The following is a 27,066-nucleotide window of genomic DNA, read 5'->3' as shown; positions in this document are numbered from 1 at the left end:
CTACAAAATCAAAGTATCTTTAGGTGGTAGCAACATAAATTTCAGTTATAACGATAACATTGCTAATAGTGATTTGTATATTATGTGTATCAGTGAAATAGCTTTTACTTTATAATACGGAACAAGTATTCATTATCATCATCTCTTACTTCACTTACTTTAAGGAGTTTTAAGAGAATGGAAAGACTATCATCAGAGGGACTCCAACACCTCACCTCCCTACAACATCTCGAAATTGACTATTGCCCAAAGTTGAAAGGTCTACCGGAAACGTTGTTGCCTACACTTTTGAGTTTGACAATTCGTGATTGCCCAAATGAAGAACTGAAAGATAAGATGAGTAGAAGAGGATCCTATTGGCACCTTCCCTCCCATATCCCCAAAGTAGACATAAGCTGAGCAATTATGAAGGTAACGTCCCTCTCCTATAGGCCACTTGTCTCATTCCCCATCACTTTATTCAATGGTTTTATTTTATTTTATATTCATCTATCTATATAATATAATATAACATGGTTAGATTTTACTGTAATTTTTAGAATCATTATGTTGAGATTTACCACTGTCAATCCATAACATTATGATTTTTCGTTTATTTCTTGACTTTCAATTAATACAAATTATCATATTCTGTTAAATTTGCAGTTGGCTACATACATGTCATCAACAGCAACTTTATGTTTTTGTTATTTGTAATTGCTTCAAGGATTCAGAGACTCATCAACCAGTTTTGTATGTTAGATATTATTAGCTGCAGGTGCCTGCTTTTAAATTTTACCATGTATCACTCACTTGAGTAGCTCTTCATGAATTCTGGTTTAAATGTGTATGTTCACACTGTATGTAACAGCCACTTAATTTTTATGTTCACGCTATATTTTTTTAAGGATGAATGCTCCTATGTTGATATCAGTTGCTTTCTCCTTTTGTCATTCATTTAGTCGGTTGGTTCATTGGCAAAACTACCAGTTCTGCAGTAACAGCAAGTAAAGTAGCAATAAGTATGAAATCCGGCTTTCTTCCTTCAACGACGTTCATTTTCTTGAAAAAAACCAAGGCCTTACGACTTTCCAGACTGAAAAAACAGATATTAAAGCAGACCAGGTTACTAAAATTAGGCTGCAATAAACCATCAAATACTTTACACCCTGAATGCATACAACTACATCTTGAGTAATGAGTACATACTAACAAGCATACTACTTACATGTGCATTAGAATCAAACCCATATCTCAAACAATACCCATAAATATCTTGACCAATTTCTAGCAAGCTAGAACACATCAAACCCGATAATAACCCATACCACGATATACGGTATAGTGGTATACCCATCAGGTTGGTTCCCCATTCTTCTCATTACTATAAACAAATGTAACCCTTTCACCCAATACCCACAACGAAATCATCGTGTTATACAGGTCCAAATCGCATTTGTTTAACCTGTCAAACACCATTTTTGCGTCATCAATTCTGGCAAGTTTGAAATATGCCAACACTAACTCACTACCACAAATTGCGTCCAGTCCCATATCAGAAACAATCACTTGACCGTGCACAACCTTAAGAGCATCAAGATCAAGCCTTTCAGAACAAGTACGTAAAATGCAAGCAAATGTGAAATTATCAGGCTTTATTTCTGAAGTTAAAATTTGTTTAGACAGTGTGAACCCACCAAGAAAATGATGGTTTTGAGCATAACCTCTAATAATCGAGTTCCAAAGATAGACAGTTGTTTCTTTGTTATGAGGAGGCTGAAATGGTTACAATGTGGTTGTGTTCCTTCTTATCTGGGTATTACTTGGTGCTGCTATAAGGATGTTATGCCCCAATTTTTGAAAATCAAGAGTTGGTTTTTTGGTTGGGTGGGGATGTGCTTATTATGAAAGTTCATTTCTGATTGCAGCTTGTGTTCCAAGAATGTGTATCAATTTGAAGAAAATTGCAGTGTTGGTGTCAGAGTTGACTTTTGAAAGTCAAAGATTAACTTTTGCTTGGAGTAATGCTATCTTCTAGGATGTAGGTTTGGGCTAGCGATAAAATGGAAATATTTCTTTTTTTTCTATTGCTGGAACGGTCTCTTGGAAAGTTATGGCAAAAGAGTATTAATGAGCATTATAGCTTGTTTGCTGTGTTTACTTTTCTGGTCAACACTATATTTAGTTCGTTTGATGAGAATTATAGGCTATTTTTGGTAGAAATCTTGGCTTGGACTAGTGCTAAAAGGGAATTATTCTTTTCAAGTGTTTTTGTTGGATTGGGGAATTCATTTTAGGCTGTAGTGTAGTAGATTAATGCTAGCTGCAGGGTTGACTTTTAAAAGTCAAAGGATCATGTTTGCTCGTTATATGAGTAGGCTGTTCAAGATGTAGTAGGTGACATGAATTTCTTAGCCACATTTCCAACTAGCTAGAACACGTCAAACCCAGTAACAACCCTACCAAAGTATGGCTGGTTCCCCATTCTTATTCTTATCACTATTATATTGCACATTAAGCTACAATATCAACGTCACTTTAGGTGGTGGCCAAATAAATTTCAGTTAAAACTTCTTTTTTTTTTTTTTTCCAGTTAAAGCTTTTACTTTATCATATTGAACAAGGTGGTTTTTCATTTCAGGGGAGAAATAATCATAAATTATGTTATGTTCTACGAAATCTATCTAATTCGGTCATTGCTTTATATGTAGGTTTTGAGAGAGATATTATTGGTTTTAGATCATTGCTTGGTAGATTAAAAATATAAAAAACATATATACTACATGACTACATGAGTACATGATCAGAAAATGTATGCACAGTTTGTAAAAATCATCATCATCATCATGTTTGACACAAACAATTCAAGACGTTTCTAAGCAATTACTAATTAATTAGCTGTAAATAAACATTAATCATGATCACTTGATAACAAACATATATATATATGGATATACATTGGTTTTTAATTATTGGGGGTGTGTAAGTGTTTGTGATAGGGGGGTTTTGGTTTTATTTGCAATCGCCTAATCTATACTATTTTAATTAAAAAAAGAAAACTAACACTTTATTTTTTAAAGTTTTCAAAAATATGTAATATTTTAACCTAACGTCCCTTTAAATATTTTACAGATAATATCTCTTTAACATTAATTATTAAATTACACTATTAATCCTTTATCTTTTAAAATATTTTCATTAACCCTTTATCTTTTAAAATATTTTCATTAACCCTTTATTTTTTAAAATATTTTCATTAACCCATCAACAGTCGTCTCCACCCCTGTATCGTCGCCGTCATGACCACCATTACATAACGTGGATACATTGCTAGTACAATATTGAGAAATATGAAGTACCAAAAGAGTAAAACATGATTTCTATTCTTATCAATAAATAACGACCTTTTTTAAAATGTTACATATTATTATTATTATTATTATTATTATTATTATTATTATTATTATTATTATTTTGAACGACATTTTAATCTACATTTACTCCTTAGTTACATGTTTGCCTGAGTTTCGATTCTCACAAAATTCTCTATCAATCCACCCCATAAATGTGAGATGAAGTGAGGCTTGAACCCATATGAATTTTCTCAATGTTAAAAACCTTACCAATAGGTCACTAACTCATTAACAAATGTTACATATATTTTCTTCTTATACCAATAAAATCTTTCCAGCTTTATATATCACCCTTAATTACATAAATAAATAGTTACATATTCATTTTTCTTACAACAGGGGTGAAAAGTGTTGTTGACGCATGTTGAAATAGATAATTGTAGGCAGGATAGTTAGATATGCTATATCGAAAAAAGTCAAGAGAAGAATGAGATGCCAATATATGAAAATTGTTCCGTTTATTGTGAGCGACCGATCTAGTGTGCTAGAACATATGAAAAACTAGCTATCAAGAGGGTGTTTAAAATTGCATTTTGAGGTAAATATTCGTATATTTTGAAGATTTTGTTTAATTATGTTTAACTTAAAAACTTTTAATTTTGATCTTTTGTTACCTTCACGTGGTGCATATACCAAAAAGGTAATGATATTCATATCATAATTTTTGATTTATTTCACAAACATTTTTTACATACTTTAATAATTATATTATATGGTAAATATAATAATTTTTATAGTACTAATATCAATTCTCACGCCAAATAAGCAATAAAATCTTGTTAAAGTTAAAAAAAAAATGGGGCACACAGTATAATTAAAATCAGAATGAATAAAATAAACTAAATGAATCACTGACTCCAAATAGGTTTGAAAAAAAAAAAATTTGATTCCTTAAAAAACAGAATAAAATCAGAATCATGGTTTTCAAAACTACCAAACTGAACAAAACCCCGCGAATTTGTAGGATATATCTTCTTCCTACGATTCAGGGACGGTTGTTTTTTCATTATATATACATTTTCTCATCTCATTCCAAAACCCCTTTTCATTTTTATTTACTGCCACAGTAAAATTTAAATAAAGAATAAGTAAAAAATGATGATGCAAAAAGAGTCCCTATCATTCATCACTGAAGAAAATGTGTCACTTATTTTACAAAGGTTTGTTTTCTTTATCCTATTTTATTATTTTTTGTTTTTTTAATTGATTAGATAATTATTTAAGGTGAAAGATGATTACTTTTTATAATGGTTTAGAAAGATTGTATCTTTTTTGTTGTAATACCAATATTTGCAAGGTGGGTGGGTGATTTTGCTAAAGATTTTTCATTTTTTGTCAGCTTATTGAAGTACATTGGCAAGATTTGTTAAAATGGGTATGACTCTTTGGGGGTTATTTATTTAAAAGTTCGTTAATCGATTTTAAATTATAGGCTCTCTGAAAAATTAATTGGTCAGGGCGTCTGGAAAATGATATAGACTTCTTAGATGTTTAGGCTAGCATAATGGAAGAGTCGATGAGGATAGTGAAAAATGTTGGAACGATGAACTAGAGACTAGAGAGCATATATCAGTACGACACGTTATTTACTTATTAAGTGATTAAATCACTAAGTTAATATAGAAGATCAGCACGTTAAAATAAGCAATCCCAAACAAGCTGAATTTCGGTTGTTATTTTTGCTTTAAACGAACACACTTAAACCTACAAAGGCTCATTTTTGTTAAAATTTTAAATAAGTTTCATTTGATTGAATAAAATAAAAGCTCACTTTCATTTTTGTTTTTGCTGTGAAATGAAAGGTACTCGCCTTCAACAATTTTAACTTTGCTTCAAGAAGTGGCTCAAGTTCAAGATGTAAAAATAGATTGGAATGCATTGGTTAAATATACCAAAACAGGCATAACAAATCCCAGGGAATACCAAATATTGTGGCGACATTTAGCTTATTGTGACCCGTTACTGGAAAAGTTGGAAGCTGAAGCTCAGCCTCTGGTAAGTGTCTTGTTCTGTATTAAACTACATAATGCAAAAATTGTTGACAACTTGGTTTAAACATACTTGCCTTTCGTCACAAGTAAACACTTAGTGTTCTGAAAATACTGGCACAATGGGTGGGTCATAGAGGTCGGGTAATGGGTAAAAACTTGTACGATTTTGTAATAGAAAGATTCAGAGGGTCCACGCATTGTAAATTAACTTAAACAACTTTCAACATGTTCTTCCCACTTTACACTGCAAGCAAACTGATTTGGAGAGAACTGGAAAGCATGACAATTTGTATCTAGAGGTGTAACATTTATCAAAATATCAGTTTTTGCAACATATCTTTTGGAAAATTTTGCAATAAAATGAACCAAGTATGATGGCTCAAAAAGTCAGACTGAATATCAGCAAACGATTTGATGGTTGAAAAACTTTGTGGTTTCTATCATCTGTATTAGTGTTATTGATTAAATTTGAGATGTATGCACAAATCGTCATGCCTCTGGGAATCGTTTGTAACCTTTCTATGGAAAACTTATTCATCATAGTTGCAGAAATGCAATTAAGTTTTAGTGTCTTTTAAATTTGCTAAAGTCTTTATGAAAGTTATTACTTATTACTTTTGTCGTAAACACATTAATTGATCTTTTTTAACAAATGTTTGAACGCAAATTGCTAGGATGATGATAGTGATCTAGAATGTGAACTCCAAGCTTTTCCAAATGTTAGTAATGAGGCTTCAGCAGAGGCTGCAGCTTGTGTGAAGGTAAAGAGTAGTACATTTGATCATCAATCATGACAATAATAGGGTCAAACTTATCGGGACAAACCTCAACCTCTAGAAGACAATAAAAACTATCATAGTGAACACCTACATCAAGAACAATGAACTTGTTTACCCCAGGATTCTAGATAACAATCAATTTACTAGGAGTGTAAGGGTAAGAATCACCTGACATATATTCGCCGCCAAAGCAAAACAACCCATGAGAACTACCAACTATACTTGGTTTTCCGTCAAGTAGTTTAAAAGATTCGGGAACAGTTATACAAATGTTGGTTGTGGGAATGTGTTGTTATCTACAATTGAAACAAGTTTTAGCTCCTCAGATTGATTATTATGATTGCCGTATCTTATAAATAGATTATGTGGTCCAGTTTGAGGGACATTGTAATCGGCCATAAACTCGGAGCTTTTAATAAGTAATTTCCAAGATTTTGATATTATTTTGCATTGAATCATTGTTTTGGCATGAAGCCTTTTTATGATTTGTGTTTGGATTTCAAAAGATATTTATGATCACATATTTGATTTGGGAATGATTTTTCTAGGGTTTTTCATTATAAATGGTGAGGAAGCAAGGGTGGGGGGCATGATTTATCCACGAAAATTTCCGTGTCTCTATTCCTCACCATTTATATTGGAAAACCCTAGAAAATTCATTCCCAAATCAAAGATGTCATCATACATACCTTTTAAAATCCAAACACAAATCATAAAAAAGCTTCCTACCAAAACAATGATTCAATGCAAAATAATGTCAAAATCTTGTAAATCGCTTATCGAAAGTTCCGAGTTTAAGGCCGATTACAACGTCCTTCAAGTTGTACCACATAATATATTTATTAGGTACGACGATCATAATAATCAATCTGAGGAGCTAAAGCTTGTTTCAATCGTTGATAACAACACATTCCCACAACAAATGTTTGTTCGCGGTGTTCCTCGATCTTTTAAACTACTTGACGGAAAACCAAGTGCAGTTAGTTCTCATCCGCTCTTTTTCTTTTAAGGCGAATATATGTCAAGTGATTCTTACCATTACACTCCTAGTAAGTTGATTGTTATCTGGAATCCTGCGGTATGCAAGTCCATTGCTCTTGATGTGGGTGTGCACTATGATAGTTTTTATAGGGTTCGGGGTTTGTCCCAATATGTTTGACCCTATTATTGTCAAGATATTATGGAGAGCCTTGGATATGCGAGGTATTTAGATTAAGTGAGGGGGTTTCGACTATCCCAAAAGTGATTTGAGCTGCTTTTTTAGAATCTAATGACCACTTAATGGTGAGAAATAAAGGAATCTTGAAGACCAATCCCAATATAACCAACTTATTTGTGATGAACAAGTCAATGTGTCAAGCGCTTGGATTTAAAAATCGCGCTTAAGTGCTAGGCGGCAGTAAAAGCAAACCTAGCGATTTTCTCTGAATCGCCAAGCACAAAAGCGCTCGCTTTTGGTACAAAAGCGGTCCCTTGCTCTTTTTTTCTTACTTTTTTAATATATCATGAAGTTTAAGCTTCTTTAAATTGTACATAAAGCTTTTTATGTTGTACATAAGAATTGTTTATAAGTTAAATTATATAGATCTTTCAATTATCCAAATTTTACATATAAGTAATAAATAAACTTATATTTGAACAGTGCGCCTCGTGTACGAAATTCTCGCCGCTTTTCCGTTTAGCGCTTCAGAAATGGACCCTATCGCTTTGTGCGCTTGGCGCCTTTTAAAACCAAGGTCAAGCGGGACTTAAGTCACCCAAACTGTTGCAAAAGCTACAAAAAATGTTTATTCAAAAATAGATTATTATTAACATAACTAAGTTTTCGTATTCATACAATTAATAAGAAGTTGGTCCAAGTGTTCGGGTCAACTTAACCAGCTCTGTTTTCGAGGCGTACCAGGACAACATGTTTTGACCCGTTAACCACCTTTAGTCCCATATTTTAAATTGGCCATCGAAATTTTTAGGTACTCATGGATTCTGGGTCACCAAATCACTGTATTGAAAAAGGCTTGACCATGGAGGCTCCAATGACTATAAATATACCGCGACCCAAATCTACCCAACCTCCATCAGAAAATCCACAATTTGTTACTTCACTGAGTGGGATCAATATATCAGTTCCCATTTACATTCCAAAACCAGGGCTTCCAACAGTTCCTTCTGCTGAAGGGTTAGATGCAGTTGACTGTACAGACAAAAAATTCCCACCTAAGAGGAAAAGAAAAGCATGGTCTGAAGAAGAGGACCAGGAACTTATTGCTGCTGTACAAAAATCCGGGGAAGGGAATTGGGCCAACATGTTAAAAGGAGACTTTAAGAGTGACAGAACTCCTATACAGCTATCTCAGGTTAAATATCCAAGTCCCATTATATCGTTTTTCTTAAGTTTTCAAGTGCATTTAGGCTAAAGGTGGAGAAATAGATGGATCAGACAGGTTAGGTTCACAGGTTAGATTGTAATGTGTTTTCATCGTGGGTCAGAAGGGGTTGGGTTGACCCCAAGAAAATGCTGTCCATCTCAATGTGTTTGATTCCTGAGGTATAAACCATAACCCAAATAGACCGATTCATAAGTAAGTGGTTCAAAGGTGTCACCTTTCCTATATAACTTCTGGGGTTTGGTGCATATGGATACAAACTGTTTTAAGCAAGAAGCTTAACAAGACAAATTACTAACCCATTGTCATTACTTGATTTCATTTATCAACTTTTTCATATTAAGGAAATCTTTAGTGGGGAAAACATGCAATCAACTTATTGTTTCTTGAAGCCCTTGTCTTGTGAAAATTTCACTTTTTTCATCTTTCTGAAGACGTAATTTTAGAAATGTGTTTGACTATTTGACGAAGATCTGAAAGTTATCTTCAATACCGGGAAGGTAATATAATCTCGGGACCCAATTTAAAATTGTTGACTTATAAACTTCCCAATGGAAAGCTTGCTTTCTCAAGTGGCTAAAAAATTAAAAATATTGCAACTTTCATGAGATAGAGAGGATTTTGTAGCATCTGTTATCATCCAGTTTAGTTAGGATGGCCGGTTTTCCCCAATTTCACGGGTTCAAATCCCATCATCAGATTACAAATTACCCATTATCTGATCACCTTGTAAATAGCATGTGTTAACATCTAGCGTAGTGTTTATATGGGTACATTGAACAGCTTTTGACATTCATTTTTTAATGATCTTCATGATAAAATTGATATTTGCAGAGGTGGAACACTATTAAGAAAAGTCAAAGATACACAGTTATGAACTCTGGTTCACAACTTTCTAAGGCACAACTAGCAGCTCGGCGAGCACTTAATATTGCCCTTGATAACCCCAGAGTGACTACTCCAAAGGTTCCTTCGCCATTAGGTACAATTTTTGTTCATATCTATTAGAGCTAGAGGTACCAAAATGGATGAGTTGGGACGGGCTAATATAATGCATTATGTCCAAATTTATTATAGATAATTAACATGTCAAATATGATTACCGAATTTATTGATTTTCTGTAATAATATAATTTTCAAACTACAAATGAAATTAACTTTCTTGCCATTTGCCCAGTTTCATGACAAGACAATTTCTTTTTTCTTTTTTTTTTTGTTAACCCCGTCAGAGATAACACATAACTGAATTGACCGTCCCAATTAGCTACCTCTACTTTTTATTGAATAAATGGGTAAGATAGCGAATTAGTCACCTCTACTCTAACTATAGCTGTAATGGATCAGGCAGGACAAATCCTGTAACAATCTTGGTGCAACCACCTGTGGCTGACCCTCCATTCTCGACAACGCTCTCGCAAAGTTATGATTCTGCCCCTACAGGACTGAAAAGAGTTGTTCCGAGACCTCAACCGTTTTTGACTAAACCTCTTGCCTCAGGCCCGGATGCAGTAAAAGCAGCTGCAGTTGCTGCTGGTGCGCGGATTGCAACCCCAAAGGATGCTGCAGCAATAATGAAGCAACAAATGAAAAGTACTATCCACATCAAAACAACTAGATCGCCATCTACACCCAGGGCTCACATGGCTTCAGACTATTTTCGTGCTCCATATTCTAGACTCTCACCAAATGCACCACGGTCTAACACAGGCTCAACCCTTCCTAAATTAAACGTTGGAGCTGTGATTCAGTTGAATCAGTTCAATAAGGGGCAAGATATGAACGTGTCATCTGAAATTAAAGCTGACCATGTGGTTACAATTTCCAGCTCAGCCCACTCACCAGACCCTGTCCAAAATGATAAAGTGGTGGTCTCTGGCAATCATGAGGTGGCTTTCAGCAATCAAGATGCCAGATTGGGTTCAATGGATCTAGATCAACAAGCACAGCCTCCTGGTTCAAGTAATCCACCAAATGCAAATTATGAATTATCTGAACCTTGTTAACTTTGTACACAAGAATGCTATTTTTACATTTTTGGTTTTGTTACGGATTCTTGCAAGCAAATTATAGGTTTTTGATTCCTGTCAATATTCTGGCTCACACTTAGGGTGTTTATAAAATTATCCGGTTATCTTGTGGATGATTAACTTATCAACGTAATGAAAATGATTTTGTTGGTGCCATATAGTGTTTCTTGTTTATGTTCTATGTATATATAATTTGTAACCCAATGAAACTATGCAAAAGTTCACCTGAGCAAAAATTTAGTAGAAATGGAAGGGAAAAAAAAAATAAGTGTTTGCAGATCAACATGATTTGACGCCATCGATGCAGAAGGAAACCTGTGGTTGCAATGAGTTGAGTTCTAGTGTTCTACAACTGTCAGATTTGAGAAGAGAAATCTCTGGGTATTTTTTTTAATCTGAGAACTAATCAGTTAATCTTTTCTTGATGCCTTTATCAAATCCACTACTTTGATCCAAATATGATTTGTGATATATGTCTTGTCCAATTTCACCCGATTCACAAGTAAAATTCATCTAAATTACGAGTAAATTAGATGTGAAGAATTTCTTGTTTGTTCGCAAAACGATATGAGTTTATCAAAGTAAAATCTAAAACTAAATTCAAACAAGTGATGATCTGATCAAAACAAGAATTACGTTATAACCGAACTCTCAATATGAATTATATATACAAATATATACACATTGTTTTTTTACAAATCCACACAGGATACACATATGAAAGAATACGATATAAGGTCTTATAAACAGTACTTAAACTTTTCGCTCACGCCCATAACAACGAATCAATACAGCAAAACCATCATCAAAACCGTCACCACAACTTTGGAAGCCAGATGCATGAGGTTCCAACCACCCAATAGACCAGTCATAGCCATAGTCGTCTTCTGAGCCTGACAAACAACTATTATCCAATGTAACCAAAACAACATCATATTCCTTGTCAACTTCAACTTCCTTTTTACTTGAATATTTTCTTTTTACCCTTTCGGATGCCACATTTCCACCATCTACACCATGAAGCTTCGGGTTGTTAAATTCCGGCATCTTTGCAGACGATTTGGAACAAATTTTCGATAGTTTGGTGTTGTTTTTTGAAAGCTGATCCTTCCCTCCCCATAACCACACCATTTTTTTTTTAACCTAATAGTAATAACATTCATAAAGAAGTTAACGTTTTAATATATAGTTGAAAGTATGCAAACATGATGTCAACATATAAGTAACATAATATAGTCCAAGTTGACAAGAAAAACAATTTTATTTGAAGATAAAGAACCTTAAAACACCACGTGAGGAAAAAAAAAGAAACACCAACCTTGACCCAAAATTGAAGTATTCAAATTTGACACAAATATCATAATTTGGATACTTAAAAATGTCTTCTTGTGGTATTTGTATCTATATGTGCGACAAATGATATTAAAGCAGTGGGCCTTTGTACTGGTTTGGGCTCTTGCATTTTCAGAAAATATTAATGTTAATATGGAGTTTCTTTACCAAGTATTTTGTAGGGCTTTTTCTTTCGCATAAAGTAGTAACGAAATTTACTTCAATACTAGTTATGTACCCGGGCGTTGCCGCGGGAGACATAACATTGCTTTCAGAGACTTTATACAAGCGGAAGATACATTTGTTTGTTGCTTATTAAAACGTGTGTCTGGAAAAAAAAAATGTCTTGTACAAATCTTATCATTTACATGATCAATTCTTTAAATAGTTGAAGGAATAAAAAAAGAATGTTAATCATGTAACAACTATATGATTAATCAAAAAAAGTGTGACAAAACGGGAAAAAATAATGTAAACGCACTAAATTTATAGTATTATAAGTGAAATACAAAAAGAAATGGGAAATACCATGTAAATCACGGTAGAAGTTAGCGCATATCATACTAAATGTAACATTTGTAAAAAATTTGACTTTAGTTGACCCGTTAAGTATATGTACTTGTGACGTAATTGGTATTAATTAAGTGTTGAATGATCGAATTGTGTAACATTCGCAAATTTTGACCTATTTGATAATTTGATTAATTGCAACACTTGTGGTAATGGACCCGTTGACTTTCGTTAATTATGAAGGTAACATTTGCCTTTTCTTTTCGGATTCATCTTTCATGTGTATAACTCGTGTTTCTAGTAGACTAAATGTGGCGAAATCAGAAAATAGACTAATTCGTAGAGTAATAGTCTAAAAGACAGAATGAGACTAATTCGTAGAGTAATAGTCTAAAAGACAGAATGAGACTAATTCGTAGAGTAATAGTCTAAATAGACAGATTGAGACTAATTCTTGGAGTATTAGTCTAAAGGTGCTGAAATTAAAAACTGGCACCCACACCCCCCTTTATCTTAGACTTAACCTCCTCCCATCCATTTTTCTTATCTTTCTTTCTCTCTCTACTTTATGCAAGAACACACACTCTTGCATCTCCCCCTCTCTCTCTAGAAAATCATCATCACTTAATGTTATTGAAGCTAGATTTGTGAAAGAATCAACATCATTATCATCATTACTATATCATATCAAATATTTGAAAGTCAAAGTGCAAGAAATCCTTCCATCTTGCTCAAATTCAAGTTTCACTCTTTGAAGGTAATTTTGGTAAGTAAAACTCCTCTCAAATCTACCATTTTATGTTTATAATCATGTTTCAAGTCTAACCTAAACAACCTTCAGTCAAATTTTGGTTCAAAAGCTTAATGGGTCGATTTTAGGGTTGGCAACTTGGATAATTTAGGTCAAAAATCGAATTTGAGGCTTAATTGAAGTTATGGAACGACTTTTAAAGTATGGGTTAGTCTCATACACATTATTTATGTCAAATTATGCTCAAAACATGTCTTAACATTCTTCAAATCGAGGTCTAGGTCGAATTAGGGTTTTGTGAGGTCAAAATGGGTCAAGATCGAATATTGAGTTAAAGTGATGTTATGGAATGAAATTATGAAAGGGGTTATGTTTGTTATGATTCAATCATGTTGATTATATGTCAGATTGAGTAAACCTCACAAAAATCGGAATTTAAGTGTCGAATTAGGGTTTGGATGTTCTTGGTCAGTTTTGACTTTTTAGTCAAACCATTCTTACCCATGTTGTTGCTTGCTTCCTTCCTTTATGACTTTAACTCGTTTAAATCCTTGTCAAGTCGATTCTTAACATCCTTTTAATCTCGTATCAATCCAACAAACATCATTTTGATTCTTCGAACGAGTCCCGAATAATGAAATTATGAAGTGTATTGATATGCATATATGTATAACTATAGGTTGGGATCCTGTGATGAATATTGTGCGCTTGTGATCATTCTTAACTTGTTTTTGCCAACAAAGGTGAGTTCGTAGCCCCTTTTCTTTACATGATTTTGGGGTGAAAAGTGTACAACTTGTTTCATTGGCTTGTTTGATTGTTATGTGATCGTTTAGGTAAGAAATCGAGGTTATGTGTTCGTTTGCTTGTAAATCAAGGTTTTATGATTGTTTACCTAGTTTATCAAGGTTATGTGTTCGTTTGCTTTATGAATCAAGGTTAAATGATTGGTGGTCTAGTTTATCAAGGTTATGTGTTCTTTGGCTTTGTGAATCAAGGTTGAATGATTGTTTGGCTATGTTATCAAGGTTATGTGTCCGACTAATTTGTAAATCAAGGCTCTATGATTGTTATGCGTTCGTATCAAGGTTATGAGGTTCATTAAATGATCCAATCAAGGTTTCAAGGCTTGGTGATCGTTTAACGATCCCAATTATGAGATCATTTAATGACCCAATCAAGGTTTCAAGGTTATATGATCATTTAATGATCTAATTATGTTCGTATCAAGGTTAAACAGTTGTTATCCCGACACTTGTTTCTTATGGTCAAAACCTACGAACTCACCAACTCTATGTTGACGCTTTTTAGTACGTTTTTCAGGTAATCAAGTGAATCAAAGACGTGATGGATGATTGCATTGCATGTGATAGGATTGAGCTTGGACTTTTGTGGATCCGTGATTCATTGCACCCGTTTTTGGGTTATGCCTAGGATCGTTAGCCATTTTTTGGACTATCTCTTTTGTAAACTATTGATGGTGTTGTGCTCCTTGTGCATTATTTGATCCGTAACTTGTATTTGTACTTGAATTATGTATGGATTACTCAATCCTTGAATGCATTTAGCATCTCTACTTAATTTCCATGTCACGCTGAGCTTTTCTACTAATACCCTAAGTTTCCGCCTTGTTGGGGTGTTACATTAAATTTGAACAATAAATTGTAAGAAGGCAAAATTTAGTTAAAAGTATAAGGCAAAAATAAAAACGAAAAACAAACTCATGTTTTCTGTTAAATTAGGCGACCGATTGATAATATCAATTTGACACAAATACTATATACTCCGACGCCTGATAGAGAAATGGACTTGATTTTCAGTAACTTTTGTAACTCTCGTTACACACTAAAATAGCATCTAACGATCATCAACGAAAAGGAACTAACTCTTTCTCAGAGAAAAGGACCTGATTTGTAGCGACCATTAGTGATTGTTAGAGTTTTCTAGAATGTAATAACGTTAAGGACTATTATTGCAAAAAGAAGTTAACGACAGGGATCATTTTTGCTGAAAAAGAATTGACGTCAAGGACTATTATTGCAAGAAAGTTAACAACAGGGATCATTTTTGTTGAAAAAGAGATGTGCACAGAAAACGATGCATGCTATTTATATATATATACTAGTTATGTAGCTGGGCGTTGCTCCAAGAGGCATAACGTTGCTTTGAAAAAGTTTATAGACACGGGAGATGTATTGTCGTGTACAAACATAAGTTTTATTAATTATTAAACGATCAATTCTATGAATAAATGAAGGGGGAAAAAACGAATTGAAAAAAATGTGACAAATCTTGGCGAAGAAAAAGATAATGAAAATGCACTAAAATTATAAAAAAGGGTAATCGGATGGAAACCCCCTGATCTCATGTATCATTTGGTACCTACTAATCCCCTATCCATATATATGAAATGCAAAAGGAAATGGAAAGTACCGTATAAATCATGTTAGAATATTAAATATAAGAACTTTATGAGCTAAACCCCTTGTTGAAAAAAAACTCGGATTTGTAACATCTTTTGTAACTTTTATTAAAAAATATATAAGAACTTTAGGAGCTAACCCTTTGTTGGAAAAAAAAAACCCTGATTTGCAGCATCTTTTGTAACTTTCATTAAACACCTTAATAGAAGTTAACGATCGTTAGCTGATAGGGGACCAATATTGCATAAATTTTAAACGACAGGGACTATATTGAGGAAAAACGTAACGGTCATTAGCTATTGGGGACCATTGCTGCAACAAACTTAACGACATGGATTATGGTTGTTGGAAAAGGTGTGCGCATGGAAAAAGAGGCACGGTATTTATCTATACTATATTATAATAATTATCACTTTCTCTCTCATAAAAGTGTTAGATGCAAAATTATCATTTTACCCTTAATAAATTAATTTACATTATCAATCCATTATCTTCTAAAATATCTTTACTACCCATTTACATTAATTACATTAAATAAATTACTTACACCCACCACTACCAACAGTTCGTCACCACCATGATCGTTGTCATCACCACCCGTCGTCGTCACCACCAATACGCTGCCGCATCGCGCAGGTACAATGCTAGTATATATATATATATAATGTCCAAAATGGTGTGTTTGGAAAAAAAATAATTACCAAAATGGTGTTATTTTAAAAATATTTGCAAAAATGGTGTTTTATTAAAAATTATTTATCATAATGGTGTTTTTTGTAAGTTTTGTATTATTTTACTTTGAAGCTAAATTTTGTTTATTTTACCATCTTTACTAGACCATTAAAACTTAAAAGCTTGAAACCAAACTCATATCTATCTATTAATCTATCAACTCTATGTTCGGTTTATAGTCATTTTTCGGATTTAAAGGTTTGGATCGAGATTGAATTAAAGTTGTAAAGCATACTAAAATAATGGCATACATATAATTTTACATAAAGTTGTAAAGCATACTAACATAATGACGTACATATATTTGGACATAGTGGCGGTTCTATCATATATTCAAAGTAGTTATTGGACCCTCCTTGCAAAAGCATATGTTAAGAATTTGTTACAATTTTTATTTAGAAACACACCTTGAAATATTGATTTAATTTCTGTAATTAAATAGACATATTAAATAAAAGCTAACTTACTTTTGTTCTATACAAATTTAATTTACAAATCAAACAGAAGCTACGTTGCGTTCTTTAATTTGTTGTTTTTATCATAGGGAAAAAATCATAAAAAAGTAACATTTTTGCACTAAACTTTTATTAAAGGAAACTTATTTAGTTTTCATAACCTATTAGGAATTTTTAGTAAAATTATTAATTTTTTATGGATTTTTCCTTTATTATTTAGCTTAACATTTTTAGGTAGAATGTTGTAAACTGAGATTACTACTTATCTATAGAACTAAAAAGGGAATGATACATTAATATGTATCGTATTTTAGATTTTATTTTTTTGCGTTGATCAATTATCGTTACATCGCGAAATATTAAAATTTATTTCTATGATAAGTTCTTAAATATATTGGTTAAAATATTAGTTTGATTTCAAGCTTTTAAGTTTTAATGGTTAATTAAAAATGGTAAAATTAGTAAAATCTAGTTTTTTAGGCAAAAGAATCAAAAATTTACAAAAACACCATTCTGGTAAATAATTTTTAGAAAAACACCATTTTAATATTTTTTAAAACACACCATTTTGGTAATTATTTTTTGCAAACACACTATTTTGGGCATTAACTCTATATTATATGTATACAATTTGAAATTAAAAAAGTAATTTTATATTAATCATTATCGATATATGATGGAACATATGTAAAAAGTAAAGTAAGTAACGTCTAATGCCGTCTTCTACGAGTTTTGGGTCCAATACCTTGACGGTGTATGAGGGAGGTTAAGATGTAGGCAGCCTTACCCCTACCACGACGGTGTAGAGAGACTGCTTCCAGGTTCTATCTAAAGATAGAAATGGACCTCCGGTCTTGCAAGGGATGAGGATAGAACCCATTACCTCTGTCTCCGGAGGCAAAAGTGGAACATATGTCTTAGGTTCAAATTTTTATGTGAGCAAATCACAGGAATGGAAAAAGGGTTTTCTTATCATGGGTTTCCTCTTACCGTTTTTTATGACTAGTTATAACTTTAGTTTCTGTGATTAATAAAATTAAAATAGAACTTATAGTTTTCAAAACTAGAAATGGTTTACCTAGAAATCGCTAACATGTATCGATTGTTGGACTTATTTGCAAAAAAAATACAAACAAACTGTACTTATTTTTAAATCTAGAAAGCAACTACGAAAATTATCTGTAACGGAAATCAACTTTATTTTTAATTTTTTCCAAAACTTGGAATGGGTTACCTAATAACCTATGATTTTCATGTACAAAATATAACCTCCTATACAAAACATTTTCGTCTGAAAAGTGAAACAGCTTGGCTGGCTGCTAGCCCGCTTGCTTAGTTTTTTTTTTTTTTTTTTCATTCCTTAGCTAGTGTGTTGTGTAAATGACACTTGTCTTCTTTGTGTTTTATTGATATTATTTGTCTTCTTTGTGTTTTTACTTTTTATTTTGATTTATATCATTACTTTTAAAGTAGTAATGTTTAAATGTTTCATACTTAACCGCTAACTTTTTTTAAGACTTTTGGATTTTTACCATTAAAGTTCTATTTTTGCTGATTCATGGTACTACAATTTAAATCTTTTTTTTCACCGTTAAAGTTTTTATATTCTTATTTTTATCTTTCAAGAAAGGTTTCAATTATTATTTCGTCACCAAAGTTTTGTGTTTTATGATTTATGTTGTATTGTTTAACAATAAGTTTTCTTTGTTCGATGGTAACGTTTGACATATTAAAATTATGACCTGCATTAAAATATATGTATTATTATTATCCCCGGCCAACAGCCGGGTATAACACTAGTATGTATATAGACGTAAGACGTCCATGCTAGCTTTTATGAGTTTATGAGAGTGGAATTTTCATGTTTCTCGCATTGAAAAGTTTCAAATCTATGAGTACTTCTTTTAGACTAGAAAAAAATGTAGGATCACATAAATGAAATCATTCTTAACAATAAGTTTGAAATTAAAAGACAAGTAACTTTTTAATATGACTATATAATACAATGAGCTTGTAAACTTATGACATAATTGATTGAATAATCCACATAACACAACTCATTCTCAAAACTATGGATGCATGAACTTGTAAAGTTACACGCATAATAAAATAAGTGGTTTAAAGATCAAATTCAATTTCCTCTGTTTTTTTTACACTCGAGAACCAAATTAAACCGAATTACTCATGCTCAAACTAAACCAAAAATGATGATTTGGTTTCTCTTCGAATTTGATATAAACCAAACGAAATTGCTTCCAAAACTTTTATCAAGTTAAAAATTTTAAATATATCATTTATCACCAAAAATATACTGAATGAAAAATATAATGTGTTTTAAACTACATGAATAATTATTTAATATTATACCAACTCACTTAGGTACAAGTTATTTAATTAAAAATATGTTATCACTTCGGTTTATAGCTTGTAACAAGAAATAAATCTCATTTATTCCTTGTATATCTTAGATTCTTCTAGCTTATTTGGAGGTACTTAAATACTAAACACCTTTCAAGTTATGAAACAATACAAAGAAGGTAATGTCCTTCAATAAGAAATATGATCATACAAGGGAATCAGCTTCATATTTTCAGGTAAAAAGCTTAAAGCCTGATTAATAATCAACGTCATGTTCTAATAGCAAAGATAACATACTTTCATACGTTTGCGATGATGTGTCAATAAAAGATGATTTGTATCTTGAACAAACAGAGAGAGATTGGTTTCATGGCCGGTTTAGCTTTCGTTTATGGTTTCATAACAGAGAGAGATTGGTTTCATGGCCGGTTTAGCTTTCGCTTATGGTTTCATAACAAACTGTACAAATATATTAAATAGTAATGATACATGGTGGAATTAGTGGTGTACAAATTGTTTTTTGATTTATGAATCTAAATGGTTGAGATTGGCTCACACATAGCAAGTAGAGGCGAACAAAAACCGGTTTCTACCCGACCCGAAACCGAACCGGTTTTTTGGTCAACGGAACCAAAACCGGGTTTGACCCAACCCGACCCGGTTTGAAACCGGTTTGGGGTCAAACTTTGACCCGTTAATGATCGGGTTTGAATCGGTTGTTTTGGCCAAAAACCGAACCCGGCCCGATCTCAACCCGGTCTCTAACCGATAATCAAAACCAAAAACCCAAACCGGTTAGTAACCGCCAGGTTAGGTCAAACCCGAACCAGTTTGGGTCAAACCCGGTTGTTGACCAGTTTCGGGTTCGGTTTCTTTTTCGGGTTCGGGTTCCAACCCGGCTTTTTGTACACCTCTAATAGCAAGTGATTCTTATTCCAATCAACTAGTAGAACAATTTACTTTTTATCGATAGGTTCAATGACGAACTAGTTCTCATAACAATGTGTGGAAGTTGGAAAGCTGATAACTCAATTAAAATCCTGCTTGCAATCATATTTCATATCTACACAACTTACTAAAACCGTTTATTCATACAACTTGCCATTTTACAATTTGAAAAAAACAAACAAGCAGCCACGAACGCAAGGAGAAATGGCAGAAGACCACAAAATAATCAGCCTTGTACTTCAAGTTAGGTTGAAGAACACATAACTAACCGTAACAGCTCCTCACCCTTCCTCAATGAAGGGTTGAACATACATAACACTTAGTATAGAGATTTTGGAGTTGCCATATAAGATATTTTGATAAAATGATGAGATAAACACAATTTTGTTTTATTTAGTATAGAGATTTTATGGAAGAGTGTTCAATTAATTGTGGAATATTGCATGCCAACTAAGGTAAAAGAAAATAAAGTGTCATTATATATGTCATTTAAATTTAGATAAATGATATATCTTAAAAAATTTATACATAAGCAAAAGTCATAGTTATCCTATAATTAAGGTTACTACATACGAAAAAACATATTCTCTCTTAGTTATATAGAGAAATAATCATTACTATATTTTCGTATTTACATGTTTTTGGTTTATCCAAGATGTTTTGGATTTTCTAGAGAACAATAAAAAGAATTGTTCAAGGTACAAAGGATCAAGAGTTGTCGTTCTTGTAAGTTGCTTCATATCTTGTGAGTTCTGCAAATTTTGAGTTCACAAATTAACAAGAAATTTTATAACATGTGAGGACATTCTTTTGCAAAACGTCCGTGAGGTTGCAAATTTGGACATGATTATTATATATGAACATTAGATGATTTAATAAACTTTTTTCACACTTTATAGTATATGATAGAAGAATGTCTATGCAATACGATGTTTTTAATCTAGCATTTATTAATCCTGGTATAGACCGAATCATTTGGAATAACTTTAATGAAAAGTAAAAAAATAAGAAAAATAAAAGGGGAAAGCATATGTACGGCTAGTAGTGCGTATGTTACGTACTGTTACACTCACAGATCAAGGACTTAATATGTACATTTAATAAATTTTAGGGGGCAAATATGATTATTTTTTCTTTCACGTATTTCCTATCATTTCTCCAAAATAAAAAGTCAGCCATAATCTTAATTGTAGTTGCTTCCATATTTACAAAGTTTGCATTTCATTCTAAATTTTACCATAAACAATGTGAGATAAACTCACCTTTTAATGTTAGATAAAAACACACACCTTAAAGATTTATGAAATAGTATAGACAAATATCATTAACATGGATGAGATTTTTGAGATTCGGAACCAGTATGATGCACTTTCTCAGGTTAACACGGATGAGGTTAGTATTACATCAGTAAAGCCTATTGTTCCTGATAATGATGATTTAGAGGATGATTCTGATAGCGATGCATGTGAAGAAATGGAACTTGATGAAGGTGATACTACTGAGTTCATGTAGATGCTTGGTTCACGAGATTACCACTAGCTTTGCTTTACTTTTATTGTCTAGTTTGCTAGTTTGATTGTTGTTGGGTGGTTTGGGTCTGTCCAGCCACTCACTTGATTCATTTCCTGCATCACGGGTTCTCCTTATCATTTGTGGGGGGGCTGTGAGGGCATTTACAGTGTAAATATTTAAGTTACCTATTCTTATTTGGAAGGTAATAACATGTTAACAGGGGTGACAACCTTTTACCGGAAAAAAAGATATCATTAATTTATTGTTAGTGTGTCACTTTTATGGAAAAGAATGACATATATAAGCTTTTTAGTATTATTTTCACTTGATTAAATAATCTTGTTATTCTTATAATAGTTGTACAAAAAATGCATATATTTCACTCGTGAGTTGCAAATCATTTGATATTAAGCATGTTTTAAATATTTGTAATAGCCTCGTCGAAACTATGCTTTTATGTATACACACATTTGTAAAAATGGCCACGTGAAAAAGATGGGTTTAGGGACCATATATCATAAAGTAAAGTAGAAAAAGAGGGGGATAAAGTGAATCATTCTACCCGATGAGAATTCGATCTCATTCACAATTTTCGTGTCTTGAACAATAATTCAATTGAAATGAAATGTTGAGTATAAAAGAAGACTTCAGTTTCTTTCCATTGCACCCAAAACTTTGTTATCTTTTACTTTCTCATAGAAAAAGTTTTTAAAAAAATGGCTGAATTGATTCTTTCTGCCGTTCTCCCCATTGTTTTCGAGAAGCTAGTCTCTGTAGTCGCTAACAAGTTTGCTGATCGCTCCAAGGAAATTCAGTCCGAGCTCAAGAAATGGAACACGTCCTTACGCCAGATCAGAAAGCTTCTTAATGACGCTGCCCAAAAAGAAATAACAGACGAAAGCGTTAGGGATTGGCTAAATCGTCTCCAACATTTGGCATATGACATCGACGACGAACTCGATGCTTTAGCAACGGATGCTGCTATGCATTCTGGGCTCACTGATGATCAGGAACCTCCAAGAAACATGAGCAGCAGGGTAAAAAAGCTCATCTCAACTTGTTGCACTGCATCATCACCAACACCGTCATCAGCTGCTAGGTTGCATTATAAAAAACTAACTGATATTACCACCAAGTTACAAGAACTTTATGATGAAAAAGTTAATCTTGGTTTGATGGTCAAAGATAAAAGTTCGTCAAGAAACAAAAAGGAAAGACCTTACGAGGCCTCTTTATTAACACCCGGTATTGTTGGACGTGATGCTGAAAAGAATATTCTGCTCCAGAAGCTGGTACCTGATCATGAGGAAGCAACGGTGAGTCGGCACAACTTTAGCATCGTGCCCATTGTTGGTATGGGTGGGATGGGCAAAACCACTCTGGCTAGACTTTTGTATAACGAACCAAAAGTCGAGAAATACTTTGAACTCAAGGCCTGGGTTTGTGTCTCAGATGAGTTTTTTGATAGCTTCAAAATCAGCAAACTTATCTATGAATCTGTAGGCGGTGATCAAGAGAAGAAATTCCAAAATCCAAATCTGCTTCAACAAGCGCTTAATAATAAACTTTCTGGGAAACGATTTCTGCTAGTTTTGGATGACGTGTGGAGCGAAAAGATTGAAGATTGGTATACGTTAGTGCCTCCATTTCATGCGGTGGCCCCCGGAAGTAAGATTATAATCACAACTCGAACGGAAAAATTGACCCAACAGTTGGGATGTGATGACCCGTTCTATTTGGATAAGCTGTCAGACGGCAATGGGTTGTCTTTGCTTGCTCAGTATGCACTGGGTGAAGATAACTTTGATTCATCTCCAGATCTCAGATCATATGGCGTGCGCATCGTGCGAAAATGTGGTGCCCTTCCTTTGGCTTTAAAATCACTTGGAAGTTTGTTGAGGAGCACAAAAAAAAATGAAGAAAAATGGAAGGAGTTGCTGGAAAGCGAGATATGGAGTTTAGAAGATGATGCTGGTATTCTTCCCGCTCTTCGACTGAGCTACCTTGATCTTTCTGCACGTCTCAAGCATTTATTTGCATACTCCTGCTTATTCCCTAAGGATTACGTATTTGAGAAGGAGGACTTGATTCTGCTATGGATGGCAGAGGGGTTTTTGCTTGGATCAAAATCTAGCAAGTCAATGGAATGCTTGGGTGAGGAATACTTTGATGAGTTGTTGTCAAGGTCATTTTTTCAGCATGTGCCTAACGACGAATCGTTATTCGTGATGCATGACCTCATGAATGATTTGGCTGCATCTGTTGCCGAAGAGTTTTTTATAAGGTTAGACGTTGAAATGAAGAATAATGTGAAAGAGCATAATTTGAAAAAGTACCGACATATGTCCTTTGTTCGTGAGGAATTCATGTCTCTCAAAAAGTTCAAAACAATTGAAAAGGCTAATGCTTTAAGAACGTTTTTGGCAGTGCCGGTTGTGGCGAGAGATGACGGGTGGAAGAGATTCCACCTGTCCCAAAAAGTTTTGGTCGACCTACTCCCGAGTATGCCATTGTTAAGGGCTCTTTGCTTGAGTAAGTTAGAAATAGACGAGATACCAAAGTGTGTTGGTGGGTTGAAACACCTGCGCTATCTTAATGTATCCTTAACTCCAATCACACATTTACCAGACAGTGTTTGCAATCTTTATAACTTGCAAACATTGATCGTGTTTGGCTGTGGGAACTTGAAGGAGTTGCCTGACAACTTCCTAAAACTTAAAAATCTACGGCATTTTGATGTTAGAGACACACCTCTTTTGAAGAACATGCCGTTAGGTCTTGGTGAGATGAAAAACCTACAAACTCTATCGAAGATAAGTATTGGAGGAGAGACCGATTTTCCAATAAGAAGTTTAAAGAACTTAAAGAATCTTCGCCGCAAAGTTTGCATTCATGGGTTAGACAAATTGCAAAACATTGATCAAGCACGGAAGCTGAACCTGTCACAAATGAAGGTTAGTGAGTTAGTGATGGAATGGAGTGATGACTTTGATGGGTCTGGAAAGCAAAGACTTGAAACAGAGGTCCAGGTCCTGGATGTGCTTAAGCCTCATAGCGATAATCTGAAAAATCTTAAAGTTGAGTCATATGGGGGCACAAAGTTTCCAAAATGGGTTGGGGATTCCTCGTTTTGCAAATTGAATGTTGTTTCTATTTCTAAATGTAGAAATTGTTTGTTTCTGCCACCACTTGGGCAGCTGCCATCATTGAAGAAGTTGTCCATTAATAACATGGATGACGTGAAAGCGGTAGGTTCAGGATTATTCGGGAATGAATCTCCAGCTTTCCCTTCACTTAAGATTCTATCGTTTTGTGATATGCCACGATGGGAGGAATGGTCAATCAATGCGGTAGGTGTTGCAGTGTTTCCACGCCTTGAAGTGCTTTGGCTACGTAACTGTCCTAATATGGAACGATGGGAGGTGAATGCCGATGTTAGAGTGTTTCCATGCCTTCAAGAGCTTACTATAAGTGGGTGTCCTAATTTGGTTAAAGTCTCACTTGAAGCATTACCTTCATTAAGGGTTCTGGAAATAACGGAATGTGGTTATGGATTATTGAAAAGTCTGGTTGGTGTAGCTTCATTAGTGACCAAGTTGAGTATATGGCGTATATCAGAACTTAGTGATGAGGTGTGGGGCTGCATTGTACAGTATCTTAAGGCACTTGTAGAATTAAGCATCGAGAGTTGTCATGAAATAAGGAATTTGTGGGAATCAGAAGAAGCAACGGATGCATGTAAGGAGGTTCTTGTTAGTTTAAAAAAGTTGAAAATAACATATTGTGGTGAATTGGTAAGAATAGGAGGAGGAAGAGGAGAAGAAAGGAGCAACCTCCCAACATCTCTTAGGATGTTAGAGATATGGAATTGCAATAATCTGAAGCATTTGAGTTGTCCAGACAGCATTCAAACCTTAACGATACGGAGTTGTGTTAATCTGAAGCATTTGAGTTGTCCAGCCAACAATACCATTCAAAAGTTGTCAATTGATGGTTGCAAGTCAATTACATCTGTCTCCTCCTTCCCAGCAGGGGGATGGCAGAAGTTCAAGTCACTTGAAGTTTTAAGCATAAGCTTCACTAGGGGAAATCTGCTATCAATGACGAAAGCTACATGTTTCCTTCAACAGCTCATGAAATTGGAGATAAGATATTGTAGGGAAATAGAGTCATTCCCTGATTTGAAGGATCTGGTGTCGCTAAAGCATCTGCAAATCACTGAATGTGCAAGCATGGATGGGCCACCTCTTCTTGGAAGTGGGGTTTGGCCTCCCAAATTGGATTCCTTAATAATAGGGAGGTTGAAGAGGCCGATATCAGATTGGGGCCCGCTCCCCACCTCACTCGTTGAACTAACTCTATTGGGCGGATTTGGTGGATCATCATGGGCAGAAGAAGACATCAAGAGTTTCCCAACCTCCTCCTCACTTCTTCCTCATTTGTTATCATCATCTCTTACTTTACTCCGTTTATGGTGTTTTGAGAAAATGGAAAGAATATCATCAGAGGGACTCCAACACCTCACCTCCCTCCAACATCTCGAGATTCAGTGCCCAAGGTTGAAACATCTGCCAGAGACACTGTTATTGCCTACACTTTTGAGTTTGTATATAGACGACTGCCATGAAGAACTGAAAGAAAAAATGATGAGTAGAAGAGGATCCTATTGGCCCCTTCTCTCTGATATCCCCAGGGTCTCCATAAGATGAGCAGTTATGAAGGTAAATTTTGTCTCCTATTGGCCACTTGTGTCATTCCCAACACTTTATTCAATGTTTTTTTTTAGTTCTTTTTTTTTTTTGTATCCTACTGTAATTTTTAGAATTATTATCTTGAGATTTACCATTGTAAATCAAAAACATTATGATTTTTAGTTTATATCTTTACCTTCATCTAATACTAATTATCATGCTGTGTTAATTTTGTGTTAATTTTGCAGAACTGCAAGTTTATGTTTTTGTTATTTGCCATTGCTTCAAGGATTCAAAGACTCATCGCTTCATCTAATACAAGTTTATGTTTTTGTGTTAGATATTATTAGTTGCATGTGCCTACTCATCAACCTACTTTGTATGAAGTCTGGCAACCAGTCTGTATGTTAGATATTTGTTGCAGATGTCATACTTTTAAATTTTACTATGTATCACCCACTTGACTAGCTCTTCATGAATCTGGTATAAATGCGTATGTTCAAACTATATTTTATTAAGGAAGGATGAATGCTCCTATGTTGTTATCAGTTACTTTCTCGCTTGTTAGTTATATTTAGTCGGTTGTGGCTCGTTTGCTACAAGTCCGTTCAAACCTAACTGGTTGGTTTGGACAAAAACCAGGAATTGGGATTGCCAATCGATGGTGTAAGAATGTCTTCTTTTGCTCTGTTGTTGCAACACCCAAAACTCCCGATGGGTTTCTGAAACCAATCACCCTCTGTCTCAACACCGGAAGGGATCTCAATGGTAGTGGTTCAAA

At 34.0% G+C, this 27,066-nt stretch overlaps 2 protein-coding genes and 1 pseudogene across 2 annotated transcripts; 2 read left to right on the top strand and 1 right to left on the bottom strand.

Moving 5' to 3' along the window:
- Window positions 1-933: 933 nt before the first annotated feature.
- Window positions 934-2,464, bottom strand: LOC122610507 (annotated as a pseudogene).
- Window positions 2,465-4,290: 1,826 nt separating this feature from the next.
- LOC122579060 lies at window positions 4,291-10,729 on the top strand. The gene is made up of 6 exons (XM_043751148.1): window positions 4,291-4,552; window positions 5,195-5,387; window positions 6,058-6,144; window positions 8,133-8,516; window positions 9,381-9,528; window positions 9,891-10,729. The coding sequence occupies exons 1-6, from the start codon at window positions 4,488-4,490 to the stop codon at window positions 10,547-10,549; spliced, it is 1,536 nt and encodes a 511-aa protein (XP_043607083.1). The 5' UTR covers window positions 4,291-4,487; the 3' UTR covers window positions 10,550-10,729.
- An 11,547-nt stretch (window positions 10,730-22,276) lies between these two features.
- On the top strand, window positions 22,277-26,803 carry LOC122611249 (putative disease resistance RPP13-like protein 1). Its single transcript, XM_043784239.1, has 2 exons — window positions 22,277-26,315; window positions 26,534-26,803. Exon 1 carries the CDS (start codon window positions 22,311-22,313, stop codon window positions 26,301-26,303), a length of 3,993 nt encoding a protein of 1,330 aa, XP_043640174.1. The 5' UTR covers window positions 22,277-22,310; the 3' UTR covers window positions 26,304-26,315; window positions 26,534-26,803.
- Window positions 26,804-27,066: the final 263 nt, after the last annotated feature.

This window comes from Erigeron canadensis, chromosome 8 (genome assembly GCF_010389155.1).
Source record: "Erigeron canadensis isolate Cc75 chromosome 8, C_canadensis_v1, whole genome shotgun sequence".
NCBI lineage: Eukaryota > Viridiplantae > Streptophyta > Magnoliopsida > Asterales > Asteraceae > Erigeron > Erigeron canadensis.
The sequence above is the reverse complement of the archived record's forward strand: the minus strand, read 5'-3'. Positions and strand labels throughout refer to the sequence as shown.